Below are 27,159 nucleotides of genomic sequence, written 5' to 3' on the forward strand. Positions count from 1 at the left end.
ATATATTTTTTTACTACAAAACGGCACGATCGAGAGCCAGGCAAAATCCGACTTCCTGTTTATATTGAAGATGGTAAAAAGTTTTTTAATCATACTGGGTGAGATGGGGGGGGGGGGGGGGTGTTGCGCAAATAAAATTAAAGGTTATTAAAGCATCCGTACTCTGATCAAAGCTGCGCCCATAAACAGATTCCCCCTGAATCAGAGCAATTAGCCGCAACGGCGTGGAAAAGTTCTCGCCGTTTTCCCCCTGCTTAATAATGGAAACTAGGATACCGTTGGGGGGGGGGGGGGGTATGGGGGGGGGGCAGTCAGGCCTGAAGACGATCGCTCTCTCATGGCTTCGTCCGTTGGATGTTCAACAGCTTTTAGGAGCACTCCAAACAAATTAAAATGTATAAAGCTTTACTGTGACTTAATAAAGCAACGTTCACCTTTCTTTTAAAAAAAGGCATACAAATATCATACTCGGGGAATTCTTAGGAAGGTTTTTTTGAGGGGGTGCGGTTCAAAGTGACCACAGGGTAAGATTATTGGACATTAGTGGACTGATATGATATGCAAATGAATGTCAAAGGTTGGAACTCGCTAGTCTGTTTTGATTGGGGTCGATCTATGGACAAATTAGCAGGTTAAAAGTAGCAATTTAGAGGGTTTTATACTGTTTTTGATGTATTATTTCCCACCTGGAACAACTATTTCTGGACAAAAAGGATATTTTTGGTTCTTGGTTATTGTTTTAGGCAATTTTAGGGATATAAAGTACAGTATTTTCACGGATACTTGTATTTATTGCTAAAAATTCGAAGGTAAGGCTTATATGCGCATAAATTAGACTTGACATGAGAGAAATTGAAAGATTTTAAGTCAATTTGAAGGGAATTTTTAAGCGAATTAAATGCAAGGGTGGCTTATATGAGAGAAATTATATTTTGACTGGGGTCGATCTATGGACAAATTAACAGGCTAAAAGTAGCAATGTATAGGTTGTATACTGTTTTTCCTTTATTATTTCTCACTTGGAACAAATATATTTGAAAAAAAAATCTATTTTTCAGGCAATTTTAGGGTTATAAAGTAGAGTATTTTCTCACACACTTGTATTTATTGCTAAAAGATCGAAGGTATGGCTTATATGCGAATAAATTAGACTTGACATGAGAGAAATTGTAAAATTAAAAGCTTTTAAGTCAATTTGAAGGGGAAGAAGTGCGATTTTTCTTTGCCTTTCAAATTTACACATTTGTACTCCCTAAAGAAACTACAAATATGGAGTCATCTATGGAAAAGTTAACAAATTAAAAGTAACAATTTATAGGCTGGAGACTGTTTTAATTTATTATTTCCCACCTGTAACAAATATATCTTTAAAAAAAAGTGTATTTGGCACTTGGTTATTTTTCAGGCAATTTTAGGAATATTAAGTGCTTTAAATTAGTACAGTATTTTCTTCTATACAGTATTTGTCGCTAAAAAATGGAAGGTACGGCTTATATGCGCATAAATATATATATATTTTTTTAAAAGGCTACTTTTGACTCTGAGTTATTTTTTCAGGCAATTTTAAGGATATAAAGTGCTTTAAATTAGTACAGTATTTTCTTGTATACAGTATTTGTTGCTAAAAAAATCGAAAGTACGGCTTATATGCGCATAAATTAGACTTGACATGCACAAAAACGCCATAACGCAAGACAATATGGCCGATATTGGTCATTTTATTCATAAAAATGAAAAGATAAACAGATAAAACGCTTAACAAAATGTATTTTGACTTCCATCACTGAAATTCAAAAACTTGTACTGCTCACAATACTTCCTTTTGTTGTGTGTGATCTATGGAAAAGTTAACAAATTAAAAGTAGCAATTTATATGCCTGAGACTATTTTTCATCTATTATTTCCCACCTGGAACAAATATATATTTTAAAAAAAGGCTATTTTTGGCTCCAGGTAATTTTTCAAGCAATTTTAAGGATATAAAGTACTTAAAAATATGTATATGCCCCCTAAATATTGCGTTATTTTGCAAATTCAAGGCTAATTGGAATTGAATACCTTGGCAAATACTTATCGGAGTACTGCATATGTGTGTGTGTGTGTTAGAGTTGAGTTGATGAAAACAAAACACAGTGTCATTAAGTATTTATAAGCAAGCTGTAGACATTTGAAGGCCCTTGTTTGCGTATGTATTTCCATTTTCAAATCGCTCTGGGATTGCACCCCCCCCTGTTGCGTGGCCGCACAAGATGGCGCCCTGGGCTTTAACAAACACGCCTAGGTGGCTTCGTATATCATTTGCCACTAAAAGTCAAGGCCGCTCATTTGAATAGCGCCGGATAACGAATACAGAGGGCGACGGAGAGCCTCGTTATCCCAACGCCAGAAGGTAGCATTGCGGTACTGACCAAAAAGTGCAACACCCGCGTTTTGGAGATTTTTTTGTGTGTTTTGGAAGCTGTAATGTAACAAATGAATTGTGACAGTTGGTCAATGCAGTTAAAGGGAAGGCTCGGGGGCCAAATCTGGACCGGCATAGTTTTTTTTGTGGCCTGAGGAAGTTAGTCATGAGTTTTGACTTTGTTTTTGTAGATTTAGAGGGAATATTTCCTGTTTTTCTTCCTTTTAAATGAATTCTAATTTTTTAATTCCTTATTTTTGAGTTAAAAGCACTTTTTTAAATCTATTTTTTATATACAGGGGCGACTTATATGCGAGAAAATGCAGTTTTGTGTAAAAATCTGTTTCTCCTATTGTCTTTCTCATTTAAATCAATCCTTGCAATTGTTTAAATCCCTAATTTTTTGGTTAAAAATATTTTTAATCACTTTTTTTACACAGGTGCGGCTTATATGCGAGAAAAAACACTAGAATGTAAAAACTTGGGTTTTTCCTATTTTCCTCCCCTTTGAATCAATACTTGCAATTGTTTAAATCCCTAATTTTTGGCTTAAAACCATTTTTTAAAATATTTTTTATACACATGAGGCTTATATGCGAGAAAATATGCTAATATGTAAAAACCCAGGTTTATCCTAGTTTCCTCCCCTTTAAATCAATACTTACAATTGTTTAAATCCCTAATTTTTGTCTTTAAGGCATTTTTTAATCAGTTTTTATACCCAGGGCGGCTTATATGCGAGAAATATGCTATACTGTAAAAACCCATTTTTTTCCCATTTTCTAACCCTTTAAATCAATACTTGCAATTATTGAAATCCCAAATTTTTTGGTTAAAAGCATTTTTTTAAATCAGTTTTTATACCCAGGGCGGCTTATAGGCCAGAAAATACACTATTGTGTAAAAACCCAGGTTTTTCCTAGTTTCCTCCCCTTTAAATCAATACTTTAAATTCTTTAAACCCCTAATTTTTGTGTTAAAAGCATTTTTTAAATCAGTTTTTACACCCGAGCCGGCTTTTTATGCGAGAAAAATGTATAAAAACCCACATTTTTTCTACTTCAGGCCACCTGGAAAGACGCCTCGTGCCGAACCCTGGCAATTACGACAAGAGGACAGCGACGCCGTGTGGAACGAACTCGCCTACTTCAAAAATCTCACCCGGAAACTCGCCTTAGAAAAGTAAGTGACTCCAAAAACATCATTTTATTTACATTAATACGGACACTCGCATTTGAATTGTTTTCTATTGACGATGACCTTCCCGACTGACTTCACGGCACCCCCTCAATCCGTCACATCATTACCCAACAGCGGGGGTCAGAGTAAGATGATTAGACGCTCCTCATTTGTAAAATTGGCCACCCAAATCTTCACACATGAAAGCACTAGCGGATACAAAAGACGCAATCTCACCGAGGGTGTTTTTTACCCGCCTGTAGTTTGCTTAATCCGATGAGAATCAGATGATAGCGCTTGTGAAATTCGACATTATTTTTCGAGACCGCCTGGAGGGAGGTCTCAAGTTCTCGCACTCTTTGTTCTTAGTTGGAAGGACGGTTACAAAAAATTAATTTTTTGTCATTTTTGGGTGGATTTAAATGAAATTTAGTACTTGTAATCATTTAATAAGGATTTATTTTTGAAATTTTATATTTTTTTACTCTCTACAGAAAAATAAAAATACATAAAAAGTCTTTACTTTCATCATAAACAGCTGTATATGACAAAATTGGTGGTTATACTCCACATAGATGATAAAAAAATATAAAATGTCATGTCCTGGAAAGGTAAATTCTAAAATATAGCACAATTTAAGACTCTGGTGTCAAAGTGGCGGCCCGGGGGCCAAATATGGCCCGCCGCAGAATTTTTTGTGGCCCGGGAAAGTAAATCATGAGTGCTGCCTATCTGTTTTAGGATCAAATTAAAATGAAGAGTATAGATTTATATTAAATTTCCTGATTTTTCCCCTTTTAAATCAATAATTGTCATTTTTTTAATCATTTTTTTCAGTTTTTAGTTCAAAAATCATTTTGTAAAATCTAAAAATACTTATATATACTGGATAGTATAGATGTATATTACTTTCCTGATTTTTCCCCTTTTTAAATCAATAATTGTCATTTTTTAATCATTTTTTACTGTTTTTTAGTTAAAAAAATCATTTAGTAAAATCTAAAAATATATTTAAAAAAAGCTAAAATAAACATTGTTTTACATCTATAAAAAACGGAATATTCAGGGCTTTTAATCCAGTTCATTTAATCCATTTATAAAAAAAATAAAAAATCTAAATATTATATCTAAAATAGTCCGACCCAGTTATTACACAGAAGGGATTTTATGCCGTGCTAATGAAAGTTTAGAGTCCTGATATCTGTTATTTTAAAAAAGTAAACCATGAGAAAGTTATACAAGTTTATATTTAACATAAAATGTAACATAAAACAAAAAACTTGCCTGTTTTTTTGCTTATTTACATTCACTTTACCGCCCCCAATTTTAAAACAAAAACTCAGTTCAAACATTCCAGTCTCTTATCTCAATCCAAATACCAAAACTGAACAACCCTCAAAACATCCTTTCCCCAATACATCTCCATCACCCTCAAAATCCACCATTCCCCGTAAATCCGGCGCCCTGTCGTTTCTCCTTGCCTCCATTGTCTTATTTGGTGACCCTCTCCGACGCCCTTAGCCAGATTCCTGACTCCTCCCATCTCCTCCCATCTCCCCCATCCTTCACCTTCCCTCACCTCTCTCAAGCATCTTTGCTTTTTCCGCCTCGTCTTCGGCGCCCCCTGGCCCGCCGTGTTGTATAGTTTGAGGCCAGAATTGGCTTGTACCCCCATCCCCTTCCCCCCCAATCCCCCCCCCCCCCCCCCCCCCCCTTGCCCTGTCCTCCTAATCCCAGCTGAGCTCATTACGATATAGCCCGGCTGCCTCTTTCCAAGCCTGAGCTGTCTGAGTTAATTACAGGCTAGTAGCCCAAGTGCCGCCGATGTTGCCTGTTATGGGATGTCCATCGGCCGGGCTTGTCTGCCTGGAACTGAGCATTGCGCCGGATGGTCACTGGGAAATGGGGGGGGGTGGTAAACAGACTACATGGAGGGTCCTTGAAAGCAACCCGTAAGGGAAAAACTCTTGTTGTGATGGGGTTTTAGTGTAGATCTCCCTTGTTGTGGACTACCACATTAGCTAAGATTATTTTTTGCAGATTATCTGGTAGGTTTAGATCACTTGGGTTTGATTGACAAAAACTTTTTTGTTTTTTTTAGGTGGGTAGTTTTTGGTGGGATGTTTTGGGCAGGTTCGAGTACTGGGGTGTACTTCATTGTATAGTTGTTAGTCATTTTCTGGAGTGAAGAATGTTCTGTTAGAATTGTTAGCTAGGGATGTTCCAGATTTTTTTTTTTTAAGTTTCAATCAGGTTTTAAGGATCGGGCTCTTGTTTTTTGGTTTGAGTATTTGGTGGGATGCTTTGGACAGGTCCAAGTACTAGGGTTTACTTCATAGTATAGTTGTATTAGTCATTTTTTGTAGGTAGTGAAGAATGTTCTGTAAGAATTTTTGGCTATGGACGTTTCAATACATTTTTTTTGAAACTTACAATCAGGTTTTCAGGATCGGGCTCTTGTTTTTTGGTCTGAGTATTCGGTGGGATGCTTTGGTCAGGTTCAAGTACTAGGGTGTACTCTATTTTATAGTTGTATTAGTCATTTTCTGTAGGTAGTGAAGAATGTTCTGTTAGAATTGTTGGCTATGGACTTTCCAATACAGATTTTTATTTTTTTTAATTACAATCAGGTTTTCTCTTGTTTTTGGTGGAATTCTTCGGTCATGTCCAAGTACTTGGGTGCCCTCCATTGTATAGTTTTATTAGTCATTTTTCATAAGTGGTGAATTGTAGGGATTCTGTTAGAATTGTTAGCTAGGGATGTAAAAAAAATGTTAAAAAAACCTTCCAATCAGGTTTTCAGGTTTTCATTTCTTGTTTTTGGTCCAATTATTTGGTAGAATTCTTTGGTCATGTCCAAGTATCAGCATTGTATAGTTGTATTAGTCATTTTCTGTGTTTCTAGTGAAGAATGTTCCGTTAAAATTATTAGCTATGGACATTCCAATACTATTTTTTAATTTTTTTTAACGTCCAATCAGGTTCTCTTAGGTTTTTGGTCCGAGTATTTGGTGGGTTTTCTCGCTCATGTGAGTATCCTATACTACAACTCCACAGTATAGTACTACTAGCCATTTTCCTTAGCTGATGAATAATGTCCTATTGAAATTGTTAGCTCGAATTGTTCCGAAATTTTATTTCTGATAAAATTTTTGATAAAAGAAACCTAAACCTTACCAGTTAATGACATATTTTTTGTATTAAAATGAGCCCTCCCACCACCTCAAGTAAAGCTCAGTCTACAAACATTACCCAATTCCCTCATACCACCATCATTTCCATATCAAAATGTTCTCCACCCAAAATGTTTGCTTAATGCTTTAATTCAGTAAAAAAAACATCCCAATTTTGCCGAATTACAACTCTCGGGGCAAGTCGTCACAGCTTGCTCTTCCGTTGACCGCGTGATGATGATTACGCCCGTGAAGGTTATGCTGTGCAACTGTCCAGCAATCATCGGCTAATGGCTAATTAAATCCCGCTAGTTGAGAGTTTAGGCCTCTTTTTTAAAGCTTTAAACACCAGCGGCGTTCATGGCTTCATTCATTCGTCTTGTACTTTTTTTGCTAGTCTTTCTTCTTCTTTTGAGAGGGCGCACAGATGCTCCAAATGTTTTTTTTTGGTAAATGACGATGATAAAACACCATCCAGAGGCCCAAAATGACTCTTGAGCTTGCGCTAGTACAGATGGGCTAACTGTGCTAAAAGAAGCTTTACTTGTAATTTTGGTATTCTTGTTCAAGGTTGAGTGAAAAGGTGAACTTTTTATTTCATTGACTGGAGATAAAAACATGTTTAAAAGCGTACTTTTGTGATATGACAAGGACTTTCACTTGATATTAGCAGGTTTTTTGGCGTATTTGTTGCTAAAAAGGCTAAATGAATCGAGGGTAAGGCTTATATGCGCATAAAAAGACGATTTGGATGAAACTACAAAGCGACAAAGACAAAGCACATAATTTTATGCTCGATATGGTCATTTTTTTCAAAAATAGAGACAGTTAAAATGCTAAAATACATTTATTTTGACGTCTATGAATGAAAGATTGAGGGTAAGGCTTATATGCGCATAAAAAGCTGATTTGTATGAAACTGCATGGCGACAAAAACAAAATGCAAGACTTTGTGGCTGATATGGTCATTTATTTCAAAATATAGACAAATAAAATGCTAAAATACTATTATTTTGACGTCTATGAATGAAATTCAAGGAAAAAATAAACCATATCTTGCAAAAAACTTGAAAAAACGCATGCCGTCTTACCTAAAAATGACAAACTAGACCACTACAAACACACTTTCTGGTTGTACTGCTCACATGACATCCTTTTTGAATTAGTCTCCATGCAGGCAATTTAGAAATGTCCAATTCAGCAACTAATTTCCTCCAAAATACCACAAGCAATGATTTTTTAAAAGATTTTCCCTTCAAAGTAACACATTTGTACTCCCTAAAAAATTTGAAGGTAAAAATTGTGAATCAGGGGGGGGGCTTATATGAGAGAAATTGTAGAATTCAACGATTTTAAGGCCATTTTAAGGGTTCGGCTTAAATGTGTGGCGGCTTATATGCGAGTAAATACGATATATTGTTGTACACATTTTACCTACCGTAATTTCACGACTATAAGGCGCACTTAAAAGTCTTACATTTTCTCCAAAATAGACAGTGCGCCTTATAATGCAGTGCGCCTTATATATGGAAAAAAATATCATTCATTGAGGGTGCGCCTTATAACGCGGTGCGCCTTATAGTCTTGAAAATACGGTACACGCTATTTTCGCATCACCCTGATGGAATTGGGCTATAAATCCTATTAAGGGCCTTATCAAAATGTCCGTTTCCGTCAATTTACCAACCATTTTTTTTGTGGATTAAGATGTCCTGGTGTTGGACTGGTAAACAAGTATCTGCAGTAAAAAAAATAACCGCAGTGGGAGCCTTTTATCTACCTAATTATGCGCTTTTTTTCCACTCGCTGTCCACACTCGTTAATTGTTGTAAAAAGGTTTGTTGGTTAAAAAAGAGGCAGGGCTTATTTAGGCCTGGTAAGTAGTGTAAACACACACAGTCAAGATAACATCAAAGTATAAATTAACCAGCATTTACTGGCGAGAAGGGGGCGGGGTTTCGAGCCTTTGAGACATTTGCGGCGTGGTGACCATTACGGATGGCGAACCCCCAAATGAGCGACGTTGACTCTAATTACGTTTAATAAAGTTTACTAGCGCGTTTGGTGTCTTTCTGCTCGTTTCATCTTGATTTGCTAAAAGGTAATACAAGTAATGAGTGTCTTTTTTTTTTATGCCCCGCCCCCTCTGGACCTCGGGCAGATTTGGGAGGAGGAGGAGGGGCATATTTTGCTCACGCAAACAGAATGTTTTATTCATGTTTTTAAATCAGTGTACTAAGGGTTGGTTAGTTGGGTCTTCATTAATTATTTGGGATATTAATTCTTTTGAAAGGGGAAATTTGTTTGGTGCTTTGTAATTATGGGATGACATGGTTCTGTGTTGCCAGGCAGAAAAAAAATGAATGACAACGGAAATGTGATGAAAATACAGCGAGTTTTTCTGTCAGGTTTTGTCAGAAAAGTGTGTTCAATGGGTAATTTCAATGTATTATCGTATTTTTTTGCATATTTGCCGCCTCCGTGTACAAGTTGTACCCTTAAAATTGCCTTAAAATCCTTGAATTTTACAATTTCTCTCGTATAAGCCCCCCCTTAATTGAAAATTGCCTGGAAAAATAACCAAGTGCCAAAAATAGCCTTTTTAATATATATTTATGCACATATAAGGCGTACCTTCAATTTTTTAGCAATAAATATGAGTATGCAAGAAAATACTGTACTTTTTTAACTTCATAGGAAACTTCGTTAATCAAAATTAGCTATTTTTTTGTCCCAGTTGCAAAAAAAATTGGTCAAAATTTCTCCATTTCCGTCAATCCATGTCTGCAACTGCGACTAAGACTTGAAACATTATAACAACATTTTTTTTAATACTTTATTCAAAATTAGCTACTTCAATCCTTCATTTTTTGTCCCAATCGCAAAAAAATTTGGTCAAAATATCTCCATTTCCGTCAATCCATGTCTGCAACTGCGACTAACACTTGAAACAATATAAAAACAAATTTTTTAATGCGTTAATCAAAATTAGCTACTTCAATCCTTCATTTTTTGTCCAAATCGCAAAAAAATTGGTCCAAATATCTCCATTTCCGTCAATCCATATCTAAAACTAAGACAAAATCAGCTATAAAATGCTGATATTTCCAGGCATGGCTCGAAAAGGGTCTTTTTCCATTGCCCTCATCTAAAATACAGCCGCATACTCGGAAGCCTCGATTCCAGCCACTGGAGACCCTCTAAGAACAAGGAGCCCTCCAGCTGGAGTTTGACTACGGGGGTATCCCCCGACAGACCTCAAAGAAGAACAAGATGATTTTTTTTTCCCAACAATGGAAATGCCAGAGGTCCTTCCACTTTCTTCCCTTGATTCCTTGCGAATTCTCGTGTTCCGAACAAGTCAGGCAAGGCTTTTCGTACCCTTGCTTGGGTACAAGATGTTGGATCAAATGACATTCAGTCTATAGCTTTGGGCTAATGTCCTAGCGCTACGAAAAGATGGTGGAGAATTACAAAAATAAGCAAAAAATTGGGTTAAAAGTGAAGCTGGAAACATGGGTTAGCTATGAGGACTGTTTTACCCGGCAACTAGAAGCCTGTTATTTGCTTATTATAGTAAAGTGCATGTGTCAAAGTGGTGGCCCGGGGGCCAAATTTGGCCCGCTGCATCATTTTTTGTGGCCCGGGAAAGTAAATGATGAGTGCCAACTTTCTGTTTTAGGATTAAATTAAAATCAAGAGTATAGATGTATATTAAATTTCCTAATTTTCCCTCTTTTAAATCAATAGTTGTCATTTTTTAATCAATTTTTTCTGTGTTTTTAGTTCAAAAATCCTTTTGTAAAATCTAAAAATATATATAAAAGCTATTTTTCGCTTTTAAATCAATAATTGTCATTTTTTTATTCCCTTTTTTCTTTTTTTTGTTCAAAAATCAATTAGTAAAATCTAAAAATATATTTAAAAAAAGATAAAATAAACATTGTTTTAGATCTATAAAAAACAGAATATTCAGGGTTTTTAATCCAATTATTTTAATCCATTTATTTAAAATCTAAATATTATATCTAAACATGAAATGTCAACAAAGCCATGTTAATAATTTAAGAAAGAATATATATCACAACATTTTGATGAATTAGGAATGAACTTGAATTAAACACGGTCTAAAAATTGAACATAGCCCACTTAGCGATTCAGGTGTTTTTTTTGGGCAATTTGGGCGGGGTTTATGTCCATTCTAATTACAAACCTGGTGTGCCGATTTGCAGTTGTACTTTGGCCATTTTGCTTTGGTACTTTGTTTTCAATTGACCTTTGTGTTCTGTCAATTTACATTATAGGTGCTTATTTTTGTTTACTCTATGCAAAACATTTGGACCAGAACTGGTCTTGAACTAGAACTAATCCTAATCTTGCGTCTTACCAGTGGAAACAGTCATTTCCAGCCAGTTACACTTTTCCCAGAATCCTGATTGATTTAACTGTCTTGTCACTGGATCGGTTTGACCAATAAACCGCATTAAACCAGTTTTGTAGACCCCTTATTTGGACTATCTGGTTAGTCTTGGTTTTAGGACTCCCATTGAAGACTTTGTTTCTCATTTCAAGGCTCAGCGAAAAAGACTGACTATTTTCTAAGCCATTTATTTATTATTATACATATATATTTATATATATTTTTGGGCTTGGTCAGAAATCTGATCTGGAACAAGCACCTTCCACTTACTGCATATTTCAGCTCATTTGTCCCATTAAGAGTCGGGACACAGGAGGCCGGCACTGGTGCCTCATCGACTGGAGTTCATTTATGGAGGAAAATCCATAAAGGAGCGACACATATCCATCTGCTTCCTCACCCCCAGCGGGCCCTCAGGGAGAGTCATTTGTGTACTTATTTAAGCTGCGGTCAGCCATTAGAGCCCACGTTTACTGGACTGCCAGGGCTGAAAAAGCTCATTATTTCCCTTGCTACAACTTTTTTTTCGGTTCCCCAGGTCGTTTTTTCCCGACATTCGGACGGAAAAACATCTCACGGAAAAAAATGAAGGTGCATCGTTAGTTAATTGCTGTTGTGATGGCGCCATTGTTTCGGAAGCGACCACTTTTAAAGGCATTTTTTGGTTCATTTCCACTATGCAGAGGCGAACTCTTACTTATATGATTTTTATTGGAAAATTTAAATCACTATGGATCAGTGCGAGTGTTGGATTTTTGCATACTCGTTTATTAGTGTCTAAAAACGTTGATCACATCGTCGATTTCTACTATGCAGAGGCAAACTCTTATAAAAATTATTTTTAATGTACAATTTCTGTAATTATGAATCAATGCGATTATCAGATTTTTTTTGCATACTTCTTGATGAACTTCCATCATTTATTTTTGGCTAAAAACATCTATCACATCGTAAATTTCTACTATGCAGAGTTTTACTTAAAATTATTTTTATTGTTACATTTGTGTAAAAAATTGATTCGTGCGAGTCTTGGATTTTTGCATAGTCGTTTATTCATGTCTAAAAACTTCAGTTACATCGTTGATTTCCACTATGCAGAGGCAAACTTTTACTTAAAAGGATTTTTGATGTCAAATTTCTGTCACGGTGGTTTAGTGCAAATCTTGGATTTTTTTTTGCATACTTGTTGATGAACTTCCATCATTTATTCTTGGCTAAAAACATCTATCACATCGTAAATTTCTACTATGCAGAGGCGAACTTTTACTTAAAATGATTTTTATTGTTACATTTGTGTAAAAAATTGATTCGTGCGAGTCTTGGATTTTTGGATATTTGTTTATTTGTGTCTAAAAACTTCAATTACATCGTTGATTTCCACTATGCAGAGGCAAACTCTTACTTAAAATTATTTTTTAATGTCAAATTTCTGTCACGATGGTTTAGTGCAAATCTTGGATTTTTTTTGCATAATTGTTGATGAACTTCCATCATTTATTTTTGGCTAAAAACTTTCATTGCATCGTAAATTTCCACTATGCAGAGGCTAACTCTTACATAAATGCTTTTTAATGTAAAATTTCTATCACAATGGTTTAGTGCAAATCTCCGATTTTTTTTGCATACTCGATGAACTTCCATAATTAATTTGAGTCTAAAAACATTGATCACATCGTTGATTTCTACTATGCAGAGGCAAACTTTTACTTAAAATGATTTTTAATGTAAAATTTCTATCACAATGGTTTAGTGCAAATCTCAGAATTTTTTTTGCATACTCGATGAACTTCCATAATTTATTTGAGTCTAAAAACATTGATCACAACGTTGATTTCTACTATGCAGAGGCTAACTCTTACATAAATGCTTTTTAATGTCAAATTTCTTTAACAATGGATCAATGCGAGTATGGGATTTTTTATGCATACTCGAGCAACTTCTATCATTTATTCTTGTGTAAAAACTTATATCACATAGTCGATTTCCACTATGCAGAGGCAAACTCTTACATAAATAAGTTTTAATGTACAATTTCTGTTATTATTGGATTATTGGATTTTTTTTGCATACTTGTTAATGAAATTCCTTCATTTATTCTTGTCTAAAAACTTGGATCACATCGTAAATTTCCACTATGCAGAGGCAAACTCTTACATAAATAATTCTTAATATAAAATGTCTGTAGTTAGTTAATTGCCATTGTGATGGCGCCATTGTTTCGCAAGCGACCTCTTTAAATGCAATTTTTGTTTCATTCCAAGCCCCGAATGAGGTTAACAGACGGTAGGATGACACCAAGTCGGCAACAAAAGGGGCGGGACTCGAGCTGGCGGTTGTTTCAGGTGCGGCGGTCTCCCCGGAGCCCGCCGCCGCCGTGTATCCTCACAAGGCGTTGGCCCGGTGTCCTAATAATAACTTGAAAGTGTAAAGTCTCCAGAATGGCGGCACGTAATTAGCCTTTAGCAGGAATCAAGCTAATTGCGGAGTGGTAATTGGGCACACTTGATGGTGGCGTCGAGCGCAACGGAACTACGAGACCGCCTCCTACCTTGGCGTTTTATCTCACTTTGTCATTTTCAGTTTTCATGAGGAGAAATAGAAAAATAGAATTAGGGGGAGAAAAAGATGTGATTTATATGATTTCTGAAATCGTAATTTTTTAACTGTTTCTTTTTGGCCTTGATTGTTCCAGAACTGGTTTGGAAGAGGACTTGGACATGCAACGAGTCCAGGCTGCCACAGATCGGGCCATGGTCAAGGAACTGCACTTGTGTCTCACTGAAGAACACCAAGGTTTATTTTTATTAGTAGTTATGAGTTGGCCAGTATATATATATGTGTATATATACATTTTCATATATGTATATACATATATACATATATACATACACGTATATATATATATATATATATATATATATATATATATATATATATATATATATATATATATATATATATATATATATATATATATATATATGTACGTATACGTACATACTTACATACATACACATTAATATACATAAACACAGATATACAAACATACACATTTATACACATATACACATTTTTACACATATACACACATAAATACACACACACACATATATATATATATATATATATATATATATATATATATATATATATATATATATATATATATATATATATATATATATATATATATATATATATATATATATATATATATATATATATATATATATATATATATATATATATATATATATACACATTTACACATGTACACACATTAATACACATATAACATAACAATACATATATATATATATATACACACATTTTTACACACAAATACACACATGTACACATTTTTACACACAAATACACACATGTACACATTTTTACACACAAATACACATGTACACACATGTACACACATGTACACACATGTACACATGTACACACATGTACACACATGTACACACATGTACACACCTGTACACGCATGTATACACATATATACATATATACACATTTATACATATACATTTTTATATACATATATATACCTATTTGTATATACATATATATACCTATTTGTATATACATATATATATATTTATATACCTATTTGTATACATATATATACATATTTACATACATATACATATATATACATATTTAGATACATATACACACATAAACACATGTACACACATATACACACATACATATATACATATTTATATACATATATAATACCTATTTGTATACATATATATACATATTTAGATACATATACATATTTACATACATACATATACATACATGTATACGTATATCTATATATCATCAATCTATTATTGATTAATGATCTATTACCAATGTCTACCAAAGTCCATCTTTTTCATTGTGAATGTAATATTTCCCCACATTATTTCTGGCGCGGCATCACACTGGTATCTTCCCTTGCAAAAAAAACGTTTCTATCTCCAACGTGACAGCAATTTTGACTCCCGTCTTTGCCGACACGCCAGGCGAATTAACGAGGAGGCGCCTCTCGTCGGAATGAATTGGACAAGTCAATTAAGACTTGATCAAGCCCGCCGCTAATTGATCGGTAGATCAAGTGCTCTTCATCTCATCAACGCCGAGCTTTCCCGATGTTGCCGCCTGGCTTTTTTAATTCAGTCAGCAACAGCCTTTTTGTCAGTCGGTGACCGCCGCAACCGCCGCGGCGTGGCGTGGCTTTAATTAAGCCGTTCAATAACAAATCTGTCCTGGATCACTTTCATTTTCCTCCCACCAATGATGGCGCTAACGTTTCATTAAAGGATGCTACTAATTAAAAAAGGAGACTCCTTTGCCACTCTCGCTCGAAGAATCGAATTCCTCCGAAAAGATCTCATCAAATTAAAAGTCAAATGTGATTTCAACATAAAAGAAAGGACCTTGCAAATTAATATCTTTGATAAATAGTCGGCCATTTTGGACAATATTTACAAAATATGATGAAATGCAATTTTTTTTATCTGTTTACCAACTTTTGTTGCATTTTATTTTGAAAAAATGATTTTTCTGATCTGTGCAGATTAATATTGGATCACATTGTCGATTTCTACTATGCAGAGGCAAACTCTTACCGAAATTGTTTTTTTTAATGTAAAATTTATGTCACAATGAGTTTTGTATACTTGTTGATGAACTTCCATCATTTACTCGTGTCTAAAAACTTCAATCACATCGTCGATTTCCACTATGCAGAGGCAAACTCTTACATAAATTTAAAATTTCTGTCACGATGGATCAGTATTCGAGTATTGGATTTTTTTTCATACTTCATCTACTTCTATCATTTTTTGTGTTTAAAAGCTTTGATCACATCGTCGATTTCCACTATGCAGAGGCCAACTCTTACATAAATGATTTTTAATGTCAAATTTCTATAACAATAGATGAGTACAGTGCGAGTCTTGAATTTTTTTGCATATTCGTTAATGAACTTTCATCATTTACTTGTCTAAAAACTTAGATCACATCGTCAATTTCCACTATGCAGAGGCAAACTCTTACATAAATGCTTTTTAATGTCAAATTTCTGTCACGATGGAACTGTCTTGGAAGCGTGTCTTGGATTTTGTTTGTAAACTTGTTAATTGAACTTCCATCATTTATTCTTGTCTAAAAACTTCTTTCCCATCGTCGATTTCCACTATGCAGAGGCAAACTCTTACATAAATGCTTTTTAATGTCAAATTTCAGTCACAATGGATCTGTGCGACTCTTGGATTTTGGCATATTTTCATTTATTAGTGTCTAAAAACTTTGATCACATCGTCGATTTCCACTATGCAGAGGCAAACTTTTACATAAATGATTTTTAATGTAAAATTTCTATCACAATGGTTTAGTGTGAATCTTGGATTTTTTTACATACTCGTTGAATAACTTACATCATTTATTCGTGTCTAAAAACTTCACCTCATCGTAAATTTCCACTATGCAGAGGCAAACTCTTACATAAATAATTTTTAATGTAAAATTTCTATCACAATGGTTTAGTGCAAATCTCAGATTTTTTTTGCATACTCGATGAACTTCCATAATGTATTTGAGTCTAAAAACATCGATACATCGTCGATTTCTACTATGCAGAGGCTAACTCTTACATAAATGCTTTTTAATGTCAAATTTCTTTAACAATGGATCAATGTGAGTACGTATTGGATTTTTTATGCATACTCGATCAACTTCCGTCATTTATTCTTGTCTAAAAACTTCAATCACATCGTCGATTTCCACTATGCAGAGGCAAACTCTTACATAAATGACCTCTAATGTCAAATTTCTGTCAAAATATATCAATGCAACTCTTGTATTTTTACATATTTGTTCATTAGTCTCTAAAAACTTCTTAAAAACACCCGAATAAATGTACATTTTATATTTTGCACCCATTTTCCAATAGGCAAAAAATCCCCCACCAAACTCATAGTGACAAGCACCTCTGACATGATAACGCTTGGCAGATTTTCCCGTCAAAAAGGTTTCAATTATTCATGTAATTAGTGGCGGGCCCCGTCACCATCCGTTTGACGGTAACCCGGGTGTCAGGAGCGATGAGGAACTCACCTCAAGGCTGGCGGAAAATACGTTGCGAGCCACCACAACGTTAGGCTCCGGGAACTTCGGCGACCTGATCAAAGAGCCGCGGGCTCCAGGCGTCGGCACCCGGATTATCTTCCCCTGGCCAAATGCGGCTACATGAAAGGGAATCGGTCCCGGTGCCTCCGACAGCAGCCGACTAGGGAGCCACCGTCTTCTTCTCGTCAAGGTGATGGCTCACCGTCCTCTCGGAGTCGGCGGGGACGGTGACGTACGCCGCCCACCTTCCTGGACTCGTCGGCGTTCCTTTTTTGATGGGATGCGACGTGCCGGAGAAGACGAAAGAGACGGCTAATTCCGTGTAACAAACTTCCCAGGGACAAAGCGGCGTATAAATGTGACTTTGTCCTCTGTTGGGCTCTTTTGAGGTCGTCCTAAATAGCTGACCCGGAATAGTCCATGTCCACTCTTATTATTATTATTATTATTTTTTTTTTTTTTACTTGAAATGGTTGCAGTTGGTTTGTCGGTCGCCGGACGTTTGGTCGCTCGGACGTTTGGTCGCTCGGACGTTTGGTCGCCTGGGCGTTTGGTCGACCCGGACGTTTGGTCGCCCGGACGTTTGGTCGCCCGGACGTTTGGTCGCCCGGACGTTTTGGACGTTTTTTTTTTTTTACTTGAAAAAGTCGCAGTTGGTTTGTCAGTCGCCCGGACGTTTGGTCCCCCAGACGTTTGGTGGCTTGGACGTTTGGTTGCTTGGACGTTTGGTCGTTTAGGATGTTTGGTCTCCCAGACGTTTTGGTCGCCCGGACGTTTTGGTGGCCCGGATGTTTTGGTTGCCCGGATGTTTTGGTCGCCCGGACGTTTTGGTCGCCTGGACGTTTGGTCGCCCGGACGTTTGGTCGCCCGGATATTTGGTCGCCCGGATGTTTGGTCGCCCGGATGTTTAGGTTGCCCGGACGTTTGGTCGCCCGGATGTTTTGGTCGCCCGGACGTTTTGGTCGCCCGGACGTTTGGTCGCCCGGACGTTTGGTCGCCCCGACGTTTTGGTCGCCGGACGTTGAAAATGATTTAAGATACGAGTAAATTGACATACGAGCTCGGTTTTGGCTTGCATTTAGCTCTTATCTCAAGGTATTACTATACTGGAGCATTTCTATTCGCTGTAAGTGGAAAACTCATGTAATTTTTTAACAGAAAGACACAGAAAATCACATGAATGGACAATATTTTATACTTTATAGGGTAACAGAATGTATTAAAAAACACTTCAACCTGGCACAGTTTTAACTAAATTTTTCCCACATTAATTTTCAAGTATTTGCCACTATTCCAACATTTCTTTACAGATAATGAAATAAACACCCCATTTTGAAGTGGACTTTTTAGCTAAGAATCTGAACATTTTTTCCTATTTTCCTTGGCACAAAGTGCTTCACAAATGTTCCAAACGAAGCAAATTAAAGCAATTGATTTAATTCGGCCCTTTTTTAATCATCCTATTGACCGAGCGGCCCCGGGTTTGACGCCACGTGTCACAACAAGCACCTTTGTTCTGCTTTTCTGCTTTTCAGCGCTGCTTCACAAAGTGAAAGAAGAGCGTCGGGTCAGAAGCGTTTCACCAAAAAAGACACCCGTTTCTTCCCAGAGATTGGAACAGTCATTTATCAAGGTACTACGCTCGGTCATTACTTTTAGTTTTCTTTGTCACTCGCAAAAAAAAAAATGGCAGAATGAGCTGTAATTGCGTAAATTACCTTTAAATAATCTTCTTTGTTCTTGTCATATTTCCGTCTTAAATCGTTCTTTGAACAATGGGCGATAGAAGTGGAATTAATCTGGAATAAAATGGAAATTCCACTTGAAAGTCACCAATTTTTTTAAAGAATACTTTGTCACAAGCATGATTTAAAGTCCCATGATTGGTTCGGAGTTTTTTATTGAATTGGATCGATTGGATAACCCACATTTTTTTTGTATAAAGAAAAGGAAGAACAAAACACAGTTTTAATCCTGTTTGGGTTACAAAAAAAGCTAAAAATGATGCAAAAATGATGATTTTTTTTTAATCAATATTTTTATATATACATTTTTTTGCTTTTTTTCCACTAGTAGTCCACTGCAGGTAAAATAATTAGTTCAAATTGTCATCTTGAGTAATACTCTACAAAAAAATGTCCTTTTTTGGCCACTTAAATGTTTGAATTCCACCAAAAATAATCCCAAATACCCTATAAAAAGCAAATACATATTTCCCAATGTTTATTAAGCTAAAATCTTAAGATTTACTAAAAAAAAATCCCCTGTGACATCACACAAGACTACAGTGTTCGGACTTGTATTGTTTTTTCCACCGCAATTAAATCATCGAAAGGACTCTCTGACCATTTATCGTAAAATGGCTGATATGAAAAAGTATGGAATCCCACTGAGGCTGTAAATCCTTGATTTTTTTATTTTTTTTCTCCTAGATTGAGCATCTGGAGCGGAGGATGATGTCCCTGGAGGAGGAGACGAAGATGCTGAGGGAAGAGAAACAGCAACTCCTCGAGGCTAACCAAGACCTGGCGCAAAATGGCCGTGAACTCCGAGCCTCGTTGGAGCACCTCCAAAACCGGGAAAGCGTCCGACGCCAAACGGCGCAAGCCCAGGCGCGTGTCATGGCTTCGAACCAGGTCAGGCCGTCGTCGCAAACCGTTGAAACAGAAAAAATGAGTTAGAAATGAAAAAAAAAAAAGTATTTTGCTGTTCAATATACCCCTACCTATTTAATATACCCGGGTATATTAAACGGCAGGGATATATTAAACGGCAGGGATATATTAAATGGCAGGGGTATATTAAATGGCAGGGGTAAATTAAATGGCAGGGGTATATTAAATGGCAGGGGTATATTAAATGGCGCACAAATGGGAGGCAGTACAATAGTTCTATAACTCTGGTTTTACTCCAATTTGGCAGTCTGGTGAAATGGCCGCTCTCCAATCCCGACTGTCCGCTGCCGTTAAAGAATCTGCCGACCTGCGTCGCCAACTCCTGAAACTCAGACAGGAGCTGGGCGTCGTCAGAGCGGCGAGGGATTTCCACCGGAAGCGGGCAGCGGCGGGACCGGGCGGGATGGCCGGCAAGACCAAGTCGAAAATGATGAAGCTGGGCGCTCGGCGATGCCGCCCTCGCCGTCCTGCCTTCGTCGCCGATCCAGCCACAAGCCGGCGAGGCCACAGCCCCTCCAGGGACGAATGGGAGGATGTCAGCCCGGCAAGGTAATGATACAAGCACACCCACACATACGCCAGCGCCGTGACCGGACATTTCCTTAGTGTGAATTTTCTTTAATAGTGGTTAAGGTTAGGCAAATAGTATGGCGACGAAGTGTCCGGGGACCAAATGTCCGGGGACTAAATGTCTGGGGACCAAATGTCCGGGGGAGTAATTGTCCGGGCACCAAATGTCCGGGGACCAAATATCCGGGGACCAAATGTCCTGGGCACCAAATGTCCGGCAACCAAATGTCCGGGGGACCAAATTTCCGGGGGACCAAATGTCCGGGGGACCAAATGTCCTGGCACCAAATGTCCGGGGCACCAAATGTCCGGGGCACCAAATGTCCGGGGCACCAAATGTCCGGCGGACCAAATGTCTCGGCCACCAAATGTCCCGGCCACCAAATGTCCGGACACCAAATGTCCGGGCACCAAATGTCCGGGCACCAAATGTCCGGGCACCAAATGTCCCGGGCACCAAATGTCCCGGCCACCAAATGTCCGGCCACCAAATGTCCAGGCACCAAATGTCCGGGCACCAAATGTCCGGCCACCAAATGTCCCGGCCACCAAATGTCCCGGGCACCAAATGTCCCGGGCACCAAATGTCCCGGGCACCAAATGTCCCGGGCACCAAATGTCCCGGGCACCAAATGTCCCCGACACCAAATGTCCCGGCCACCAAATGTCCGGCCACCAAATGTCCGGCCACCAAATGTCCGGGCCACCAATCGCCACGGCGACGCGAATATGCAGAACGGAAGCAAATGGCTGATTGAATTCCATCTTCCCATCTAGTTGCTATTCAGCAGTCAATAAGGAATACAAGCAGAAATGATAGAAAGGGCGAGGGAGGACCCGCTGTCAGATCGCGCCAATGTCCCGGGACACCCCAACTCGGGGCTCATTGACTCAAAAATTTGCATGGCAAATTACCAGTCTCAACGCACATAGTTGAAGCGCTGCCAGAAAAGCCCAGGGATAAAACAGCCACACAAGTATCGCTACCTTTTTCAACACCACCATTTTTCCACGCTTGGAATTGACAGTCGGGTTTAACACGCCGATCCTTCTGCATATTCACGAACGCCGCGTGTTGAGGTACCTCGTTGTTGCCGCGTCGATTGCCAAGCGCGTCTTCGCGGCCTTAATTTGCCGGGATAAATTTTGAATGACCTCGCTCGGCGGCGTACCAGATGTCGACAAGCTGTTTAACACCCGCTAAATGAAGAGCCATCAACCGTAATTATTTTCATGTATGTTTTATGCAAAAAAAAGGGGAAAGTCACTGAGCCGTTTATTGAGCGATGGTTCGTTCGCAGGCCACATTAACGTCAACTTGGTTTTATGTGGCACGGACCATTTTTGATATAATATTTTGATTTCTTTTTGTATAAATGGATTAAATGAACTGGATTAAAGGGTCGGAATATTCAGGTTTTTATAGATTTAAAACAATGTTTATTTTAGCTTTTTTTAAATATATTTTTTTGATTTTGGTAAATCATTTTTGAACTAAAAACAGGAAAAATGGATTAAAAAATGACAATTATTGATTTAAAAGGGGGAAAAATCAGGGAAAATTTTTAATTTGATCCTAAAACAGAAAGTCAACTTGATTTTATGTAGGCTGGACCATTTTAGATATAATATTTAGATTTTTTTGTAATAAATGGATTAAAATAACTGGATTAAAAGCCCTTAAAATTCAATTTTTTATAGATCTAAAACAAAGTTTATTTGAGCTTTTTTTTTGGATTTTACAAAATGATTTTTGAACTAAAAACAGAAAAAATAGATTAAAAAATGACGATATTTGATTTAAAGAACTTGATTAAAAGCCCTGAATATTCATTTTTTATAAATCTAAAACAATGTGTATTTTAGCTTTTTTTAATACATTTCTAGATTTTACAAAATTATTTTTGAACTAAAAACACCCAAAAAATGCAATAAAAACTTTCAATTATTGATTTAAAAAGGCAAAAATCAGAAAATTTAATATACATCTATACTCTTCATTTTAATTTCATCCTAAAACATGAATTCAGCACTCATAATTTCCTTTCCCGGCCACAAAAAAATGATACGGCGGTCCAAATTTGGCCCCCGGGCCGCCACTTTGACACATTTAATCAAAGCAATTGGATTTCATAGACTTGGTTTCTAGCCCCGCCCCCTTGCCAACTAATTCATCAGATGGTAATCCATGCCCCGGCCCACCCGAGGCAGTTTAACGGGGACCGGTTTGCGGCTTTTCCTCGGCTTTGGTAATATCTTCCGTGTGGCTAATAAGCAGGCGTCTAATAGGCGCTTTACCTGCGAGGATTTGTCCAGACGTCGTCTCAAATGGGATGTTGTCTTATTCCAGACACCTGTCCACTCATTTGCCAGTTTTACCCAAGAGAGAAAGCCCCTCCCCCTTCCTTCTTTTGGAGGCGCTCATTTCCACGAAAGTTTCGAAGCGGAACGTGACAAAGACGTCAAAAGATGCCGACGTGGCTTTTGTTTTCATCCTCGGGCTTTTGCAGGTCTTTTGCTCTTAAGTTTGAAACAGCTGGAGGCGGCCATACTGTTTTTAAATGTGTCAGCGGTTTTGTAGTGGACGGAGGGCAAGAAAGGGTCGGGATTGGATGTTGTTATGCTAGAGAAATGACGGTAGACATTTTGTTAGGGTCTTGTTTTGTTAAGATTGTTCATAATTATAGTGGTACTTTGAGATAAGAGCTTAATTTGTTCCGGGACTGAGCTTGTATGTCGATTTTATTGTAACTCAAATGAATGTTTCCCATAGAAATGAACTAAAAACTAATTAATTCGTTCCAACCCTCTAAAAAAAACACCCAAAACAGGTTATTAGATTGGAAAAAATATTTTTATTTGTTCTAATTTGCCATGTTTTAATAAAGTAAAACATACATACCTCAAGATAAGAGCTTGATTCGTTCCAGGACTGAGCTCTTATGTCGATTTACTCGTAACTCAAATGAATGTTTCCCAATGAAAAGAACTAAAAATAAATGAATTTGTTCAAAAACTCTGAAAATCACAAAAAATAGGATATCAGATTGAAAAAATATTTTTATTTGTTCTAATTCGCCATGTATTAACAAAGTAAAACATACATACCTCAAGATAAGAGCTTGATTCGTTCCAGGACTGAGCTCTTATGTCGATTTACTCGTAACTCAAATGAATGTTTCCCAATGAAAAGAACTAAAAATAAATGAATTTGTTCAAAAACTCTGAAAAAAAAAACACCAAAAATAGGATATCAGATTGAAAAAATATTTTTATTTGTTCTAATTCGCCATGTATTAACAAAGTAGAACATTACCTCGAGATATGAGCTTAATGCGTTCCTGGACTGAGCTCGTATGTGTATTTGCTCATAACTCAAATGAATGTTTCCCATTGAAATGAACTAAAAATCTAAATAATTTGTTCCAACTCTCTAAAAAAAACACCCAAAACAGGTTATTAGATCGTAAACACATTTTTACAAGATAAAACATAACTAGTGGTAAGATAGTACTAAAATGTGATCAGTATGTACATACTTTGCCCCTTTTTTTCCGTTTATCTTTCATATGTACTATTAACGGATGCACTTTTTTATATGTATCCTATCTTATGCTGACCCCGCCCATCTGTCACATTTTTAAAGTCAATATGGCCCCTCCCGACCCAAAAGTTTGCCCACCCCTGAGCTAACAAACAAAAATGGCGATACTATTTTCCATCCCACCTTCTCACCTATCTTATGAAATCCCCCCCCCCCCCCCCTGACCAGTTTTTACCCTAACTAGCCTCCAGCCGGCCTTGTCATGTTCCTGTTAGATCCCCCTTCTTGCGGCACCACCCCTTAATAAACCCACCAGCGTAAATGTCACCGGTTTCCGCTTTCCCGTCAAAGGTCACCGTCAATAACGGCGTGGCGGCGCGTTTTTTTTTGCGAGCGTTGCCGTCCGTCCGTTTGACCACGAACGTCTGTCACCCGTCGGCAAGCTAATGAAGGCCATGGCCGACCTCATACATGTCAATGTGTTGACCGCACATTTTGCACTTAATTCGCAACAGTATTTATGTGGGATGGGACATTGATTTTCTGTTAAAAAAAGGAGTTTGAAATGCACATATTTTTGCTGCAAGTCAACTAAATCCATATTCAGTTTTTTATAGATCTATAACAATGTTTATTTGAGATTTTTTAATGTTTTTTTTAGATTTTACTAACTGATTTTTGAACTAAAAACTGAAAAAAATGATAAAAAAATGACAATTATTGATTTAAAAGGTAACATTAGATTTTTTATACATATTTTTAGATTTTACAAAATTATTTTTGAACTAAAAACACAAAAAATGGATTAAAAAATGACAATTATTGATTTAAAAGGTGGAAAATAAGGAAATTTAATCTACATCTATACTCCATTTAAATTTGATCCTAAAACCGAAAGTGGATTAAAAACAATGAAAAAATGATTAAAAACTGACAATTATTAATTTAAAAGACTAAAAAAATCAGGAAATTAAATATACATCTATACTCTCCATTTAAATTTGATCCTAAAACAGAAAGTGTATAAAAACACAGAAAAAATGATTAAAAATGCCAATTATTGATTTTTAAAGGGAAAAACTCTAAATTTTCTATTTAAAAGGGGATCTTAAAATGCACATATTTTTGCTCCAAGTCATCTAAACTCTCGCTCACCGAGTAATGAAGTTCAACTTTCCCCGCAGCGACGGCGAGGAGTACTCGGACAGCCTCGACGACGGGCCTCCGGGGACATGGCAACCAAGGAGAAAGGTGAGTTTGACTCGGCGTCTTGACGTCTTGACGTGGACGCCATATTACGCACGCGCATCCTCATTGAAGAGGGAAATCAAGTCGGCTGTCAATTTCTTAACATCTAGGAGCGTAACTTAGGTTTACAAATTAATCGTCTACGTTTTGCCAATTAAGGATACGGCGGGTTGCGAGATTAGAAGCGGAATGAGGGGCTTCGGTAAATATGATGGAAGGGAAGGGGGTGGGTTGAAAAGTTTGGAAAAGTAGATTGATGTTTTTATTGATAATCAAAAGGCTTGAGAGATGTATTTTTTATGTTTTTTAAATATTTTTAGTAAGAGAACCGGTGTGTTTTTGAGTAAAAAAAAGTTTATGTATAATGTGAAAGATTTTTTAAAATTATTTGTATTGAAAAGTAAATAATTATCTATTCATATTTGGGTTTTTAAATTTTTATTCAATGAGAAATTTTTGGAAAATTGACTCATTTTTGGGGGGAATTTATTTGATTAAAAAGCAAACAATTACCAAATCATATCTGATTTTTTTTAATAATTTAATTCAATAAGCAATTTCTGGAGAATCATCTTTTATTGGTTTTGTTTGAATTAGTTTGAGTGAAAAGCAAATAATTAGCAATTCATATCTACATTTTTCTAGAAGTAATTTCTGTAAAATCGGCTTTAATTGTTTTTTTTTTTATTAATTTAATTAAAAAGCAAACAATTACCAATTCACATCTGGATTTTTTACAAATTTAATTAAATAAGCCATTTCTATAAAATCAGCTTTCATTTTTTAATTGTATATGATTAAAACAATTAATAACCATTATTATTTCCTATATAGGATTGGATTGAATTGAACTGCAATAAGGGCAGCAGCAGTCTATTGCTGAAAGAGCTTTGGAGGGACTGCATATGCTAAAAAAGCAAAATATGAATTATCAATGCTATTTCATTTTGAAAAAATCTCACTAATCAGTCACAAAAACATAACAATATTATATATCTAATAAATAATCCGCTATTACTTAACTTTTGATAACCACCCTCTGTACAAGACTAACTACATCTAACAAAATCCACAAAATAGGCAAAAAAGTCAGTCATTGGCTCCAACAGATCGGACTTAAGTCCCGCCCCCGAGGCTGATTAACGACATGACTGTCATGGCGAGCTTTGCTCTTTAACGGTTCATCTCCCGTCGCCTTAGCGCGGCTTTTTTGCGTGATCAAACACGCCGCTGATGAAATCATACCTGACCGTCCCAGTGTGTGTCTTTGTGTGTCTTTGTGTGTATGTGTGAGGCGGTTAGGGGGGCGGCTTTGATGTCACTACAAACGATCTTGGCGCCCGGGAGATGTCACACACGGGCGCAAATGACGCGTCATAACGTAGAACCGGGAGACAGTTGATTGAACAAAAGGCGGCCTCCGCCGGTTCGCCGTCACGGCTAATATCGCTGAGCGACGACGTCGGCCGGGAAAGCGCTCAGGTGAATTATTCAGGCGGCGGGTGATTTGTCTTGTCGTGTTAAACCGAGAGCGCCCTGTGATCACGCTGTCGTCGGGTAGAAGCGCAACGTGTCCAACGTTTGTGTTAGATTACGCGCCGTGTCTTGACTGTTTGCACGTTTTTAGTTCGACAGGTGGCGGCTGATTGGGGACGCCGCCATGGTGGAGGTGGCGGATTCCGGAGGGGAGCGGCGTGATGACGACACCGGCGTGCAAGGTATTGGGAAAATCTGTTGGTAATGTCTTTAATTTGTGAAATTATTGTATATAATTAAATCTATTGATTGCATCATAGAGGGGAAATATTTATTCT

The 27,159-nt window shown here is 37.1% G+C and overlaps 2 protein-coding genes across 2 annotated transcripts in view; both read left to right on the top strand.

The window, feature by feature from the left end:
* The window catches only part of LOC144198232 (uncharacterized), a 28,582-nt gene extending 4,120 nt beyond the window's left edge, over positions 1 to 24,462 (top strand). Inside the window, exons 4-10 of the mRNA XM_077719143.1 lie at positions 3,467 to 3,583; positions 13,866 to 13,966; positions 18,844 to 18,941; positions 19,741 to 19,944; positions 20,231 to 20,532; positions 22,904 to 23,063; positions 24,373 to 24,462. Coding sequence (XP_077575269.1) covers positions 3,467 to 3,583; positions 13,866 to 13,966; positions 18,844 to 18,941; positions 19,741 to 19,944; positions 20,231 to 20,532; positions 22,904 to 23,063; positions 24,373 to 24,462 — 1,072 coding nt within the window. The remainder of the gene's footprint in view (positions 1 to 3,466; positions 3,584 to 13,865; positions 13,967 to 18,843; positions 18,942 to 19,740; positions 19,945 to 20,230; positions 20,533 to 22,903; positions 23,064 to 24,372) is intronic.
* Positions 24,463 to 25,258: 796 nt separating this feature from the next.
* Positions 25,259 to 27,159, top strand: part of cntln (centlein, centrosomal protein) — a 33,579-nt gene continuing 31,678 nt past the window's right edge. Inside the window, exons 1-2 of the mRNA XM_077719144.1 lie at positions 25,259 to 25,348; positions 26,973 to 27,063. Coding sequence (XP_077575270.1) covers positions 25,259 to 25,348; positions 26,973 to 27,063 — 181 coding nt within the window. The remainder of the gene's footprint in view (positions 25,349 to 26,972; positions 27,064 to 27,159) is intronic.

The sequence above is a fragment of the Stigmatopora nigra genome, chromosome 6, assembly GCF_051989575.1.
Source record: "Stigmatopora nigra isolate UIUO_SnigA chromosome 6, RoL_Snig_1.1, whole genome shotgun sequence".
Taxonomy (NCBI): domain Eukaryota; kingdom Metazoa; phylum Chordata; class Actinopteri; order Syngnathiformes; family Syngnathidae; genus Stigmatopora; species Stigmatopora nigra.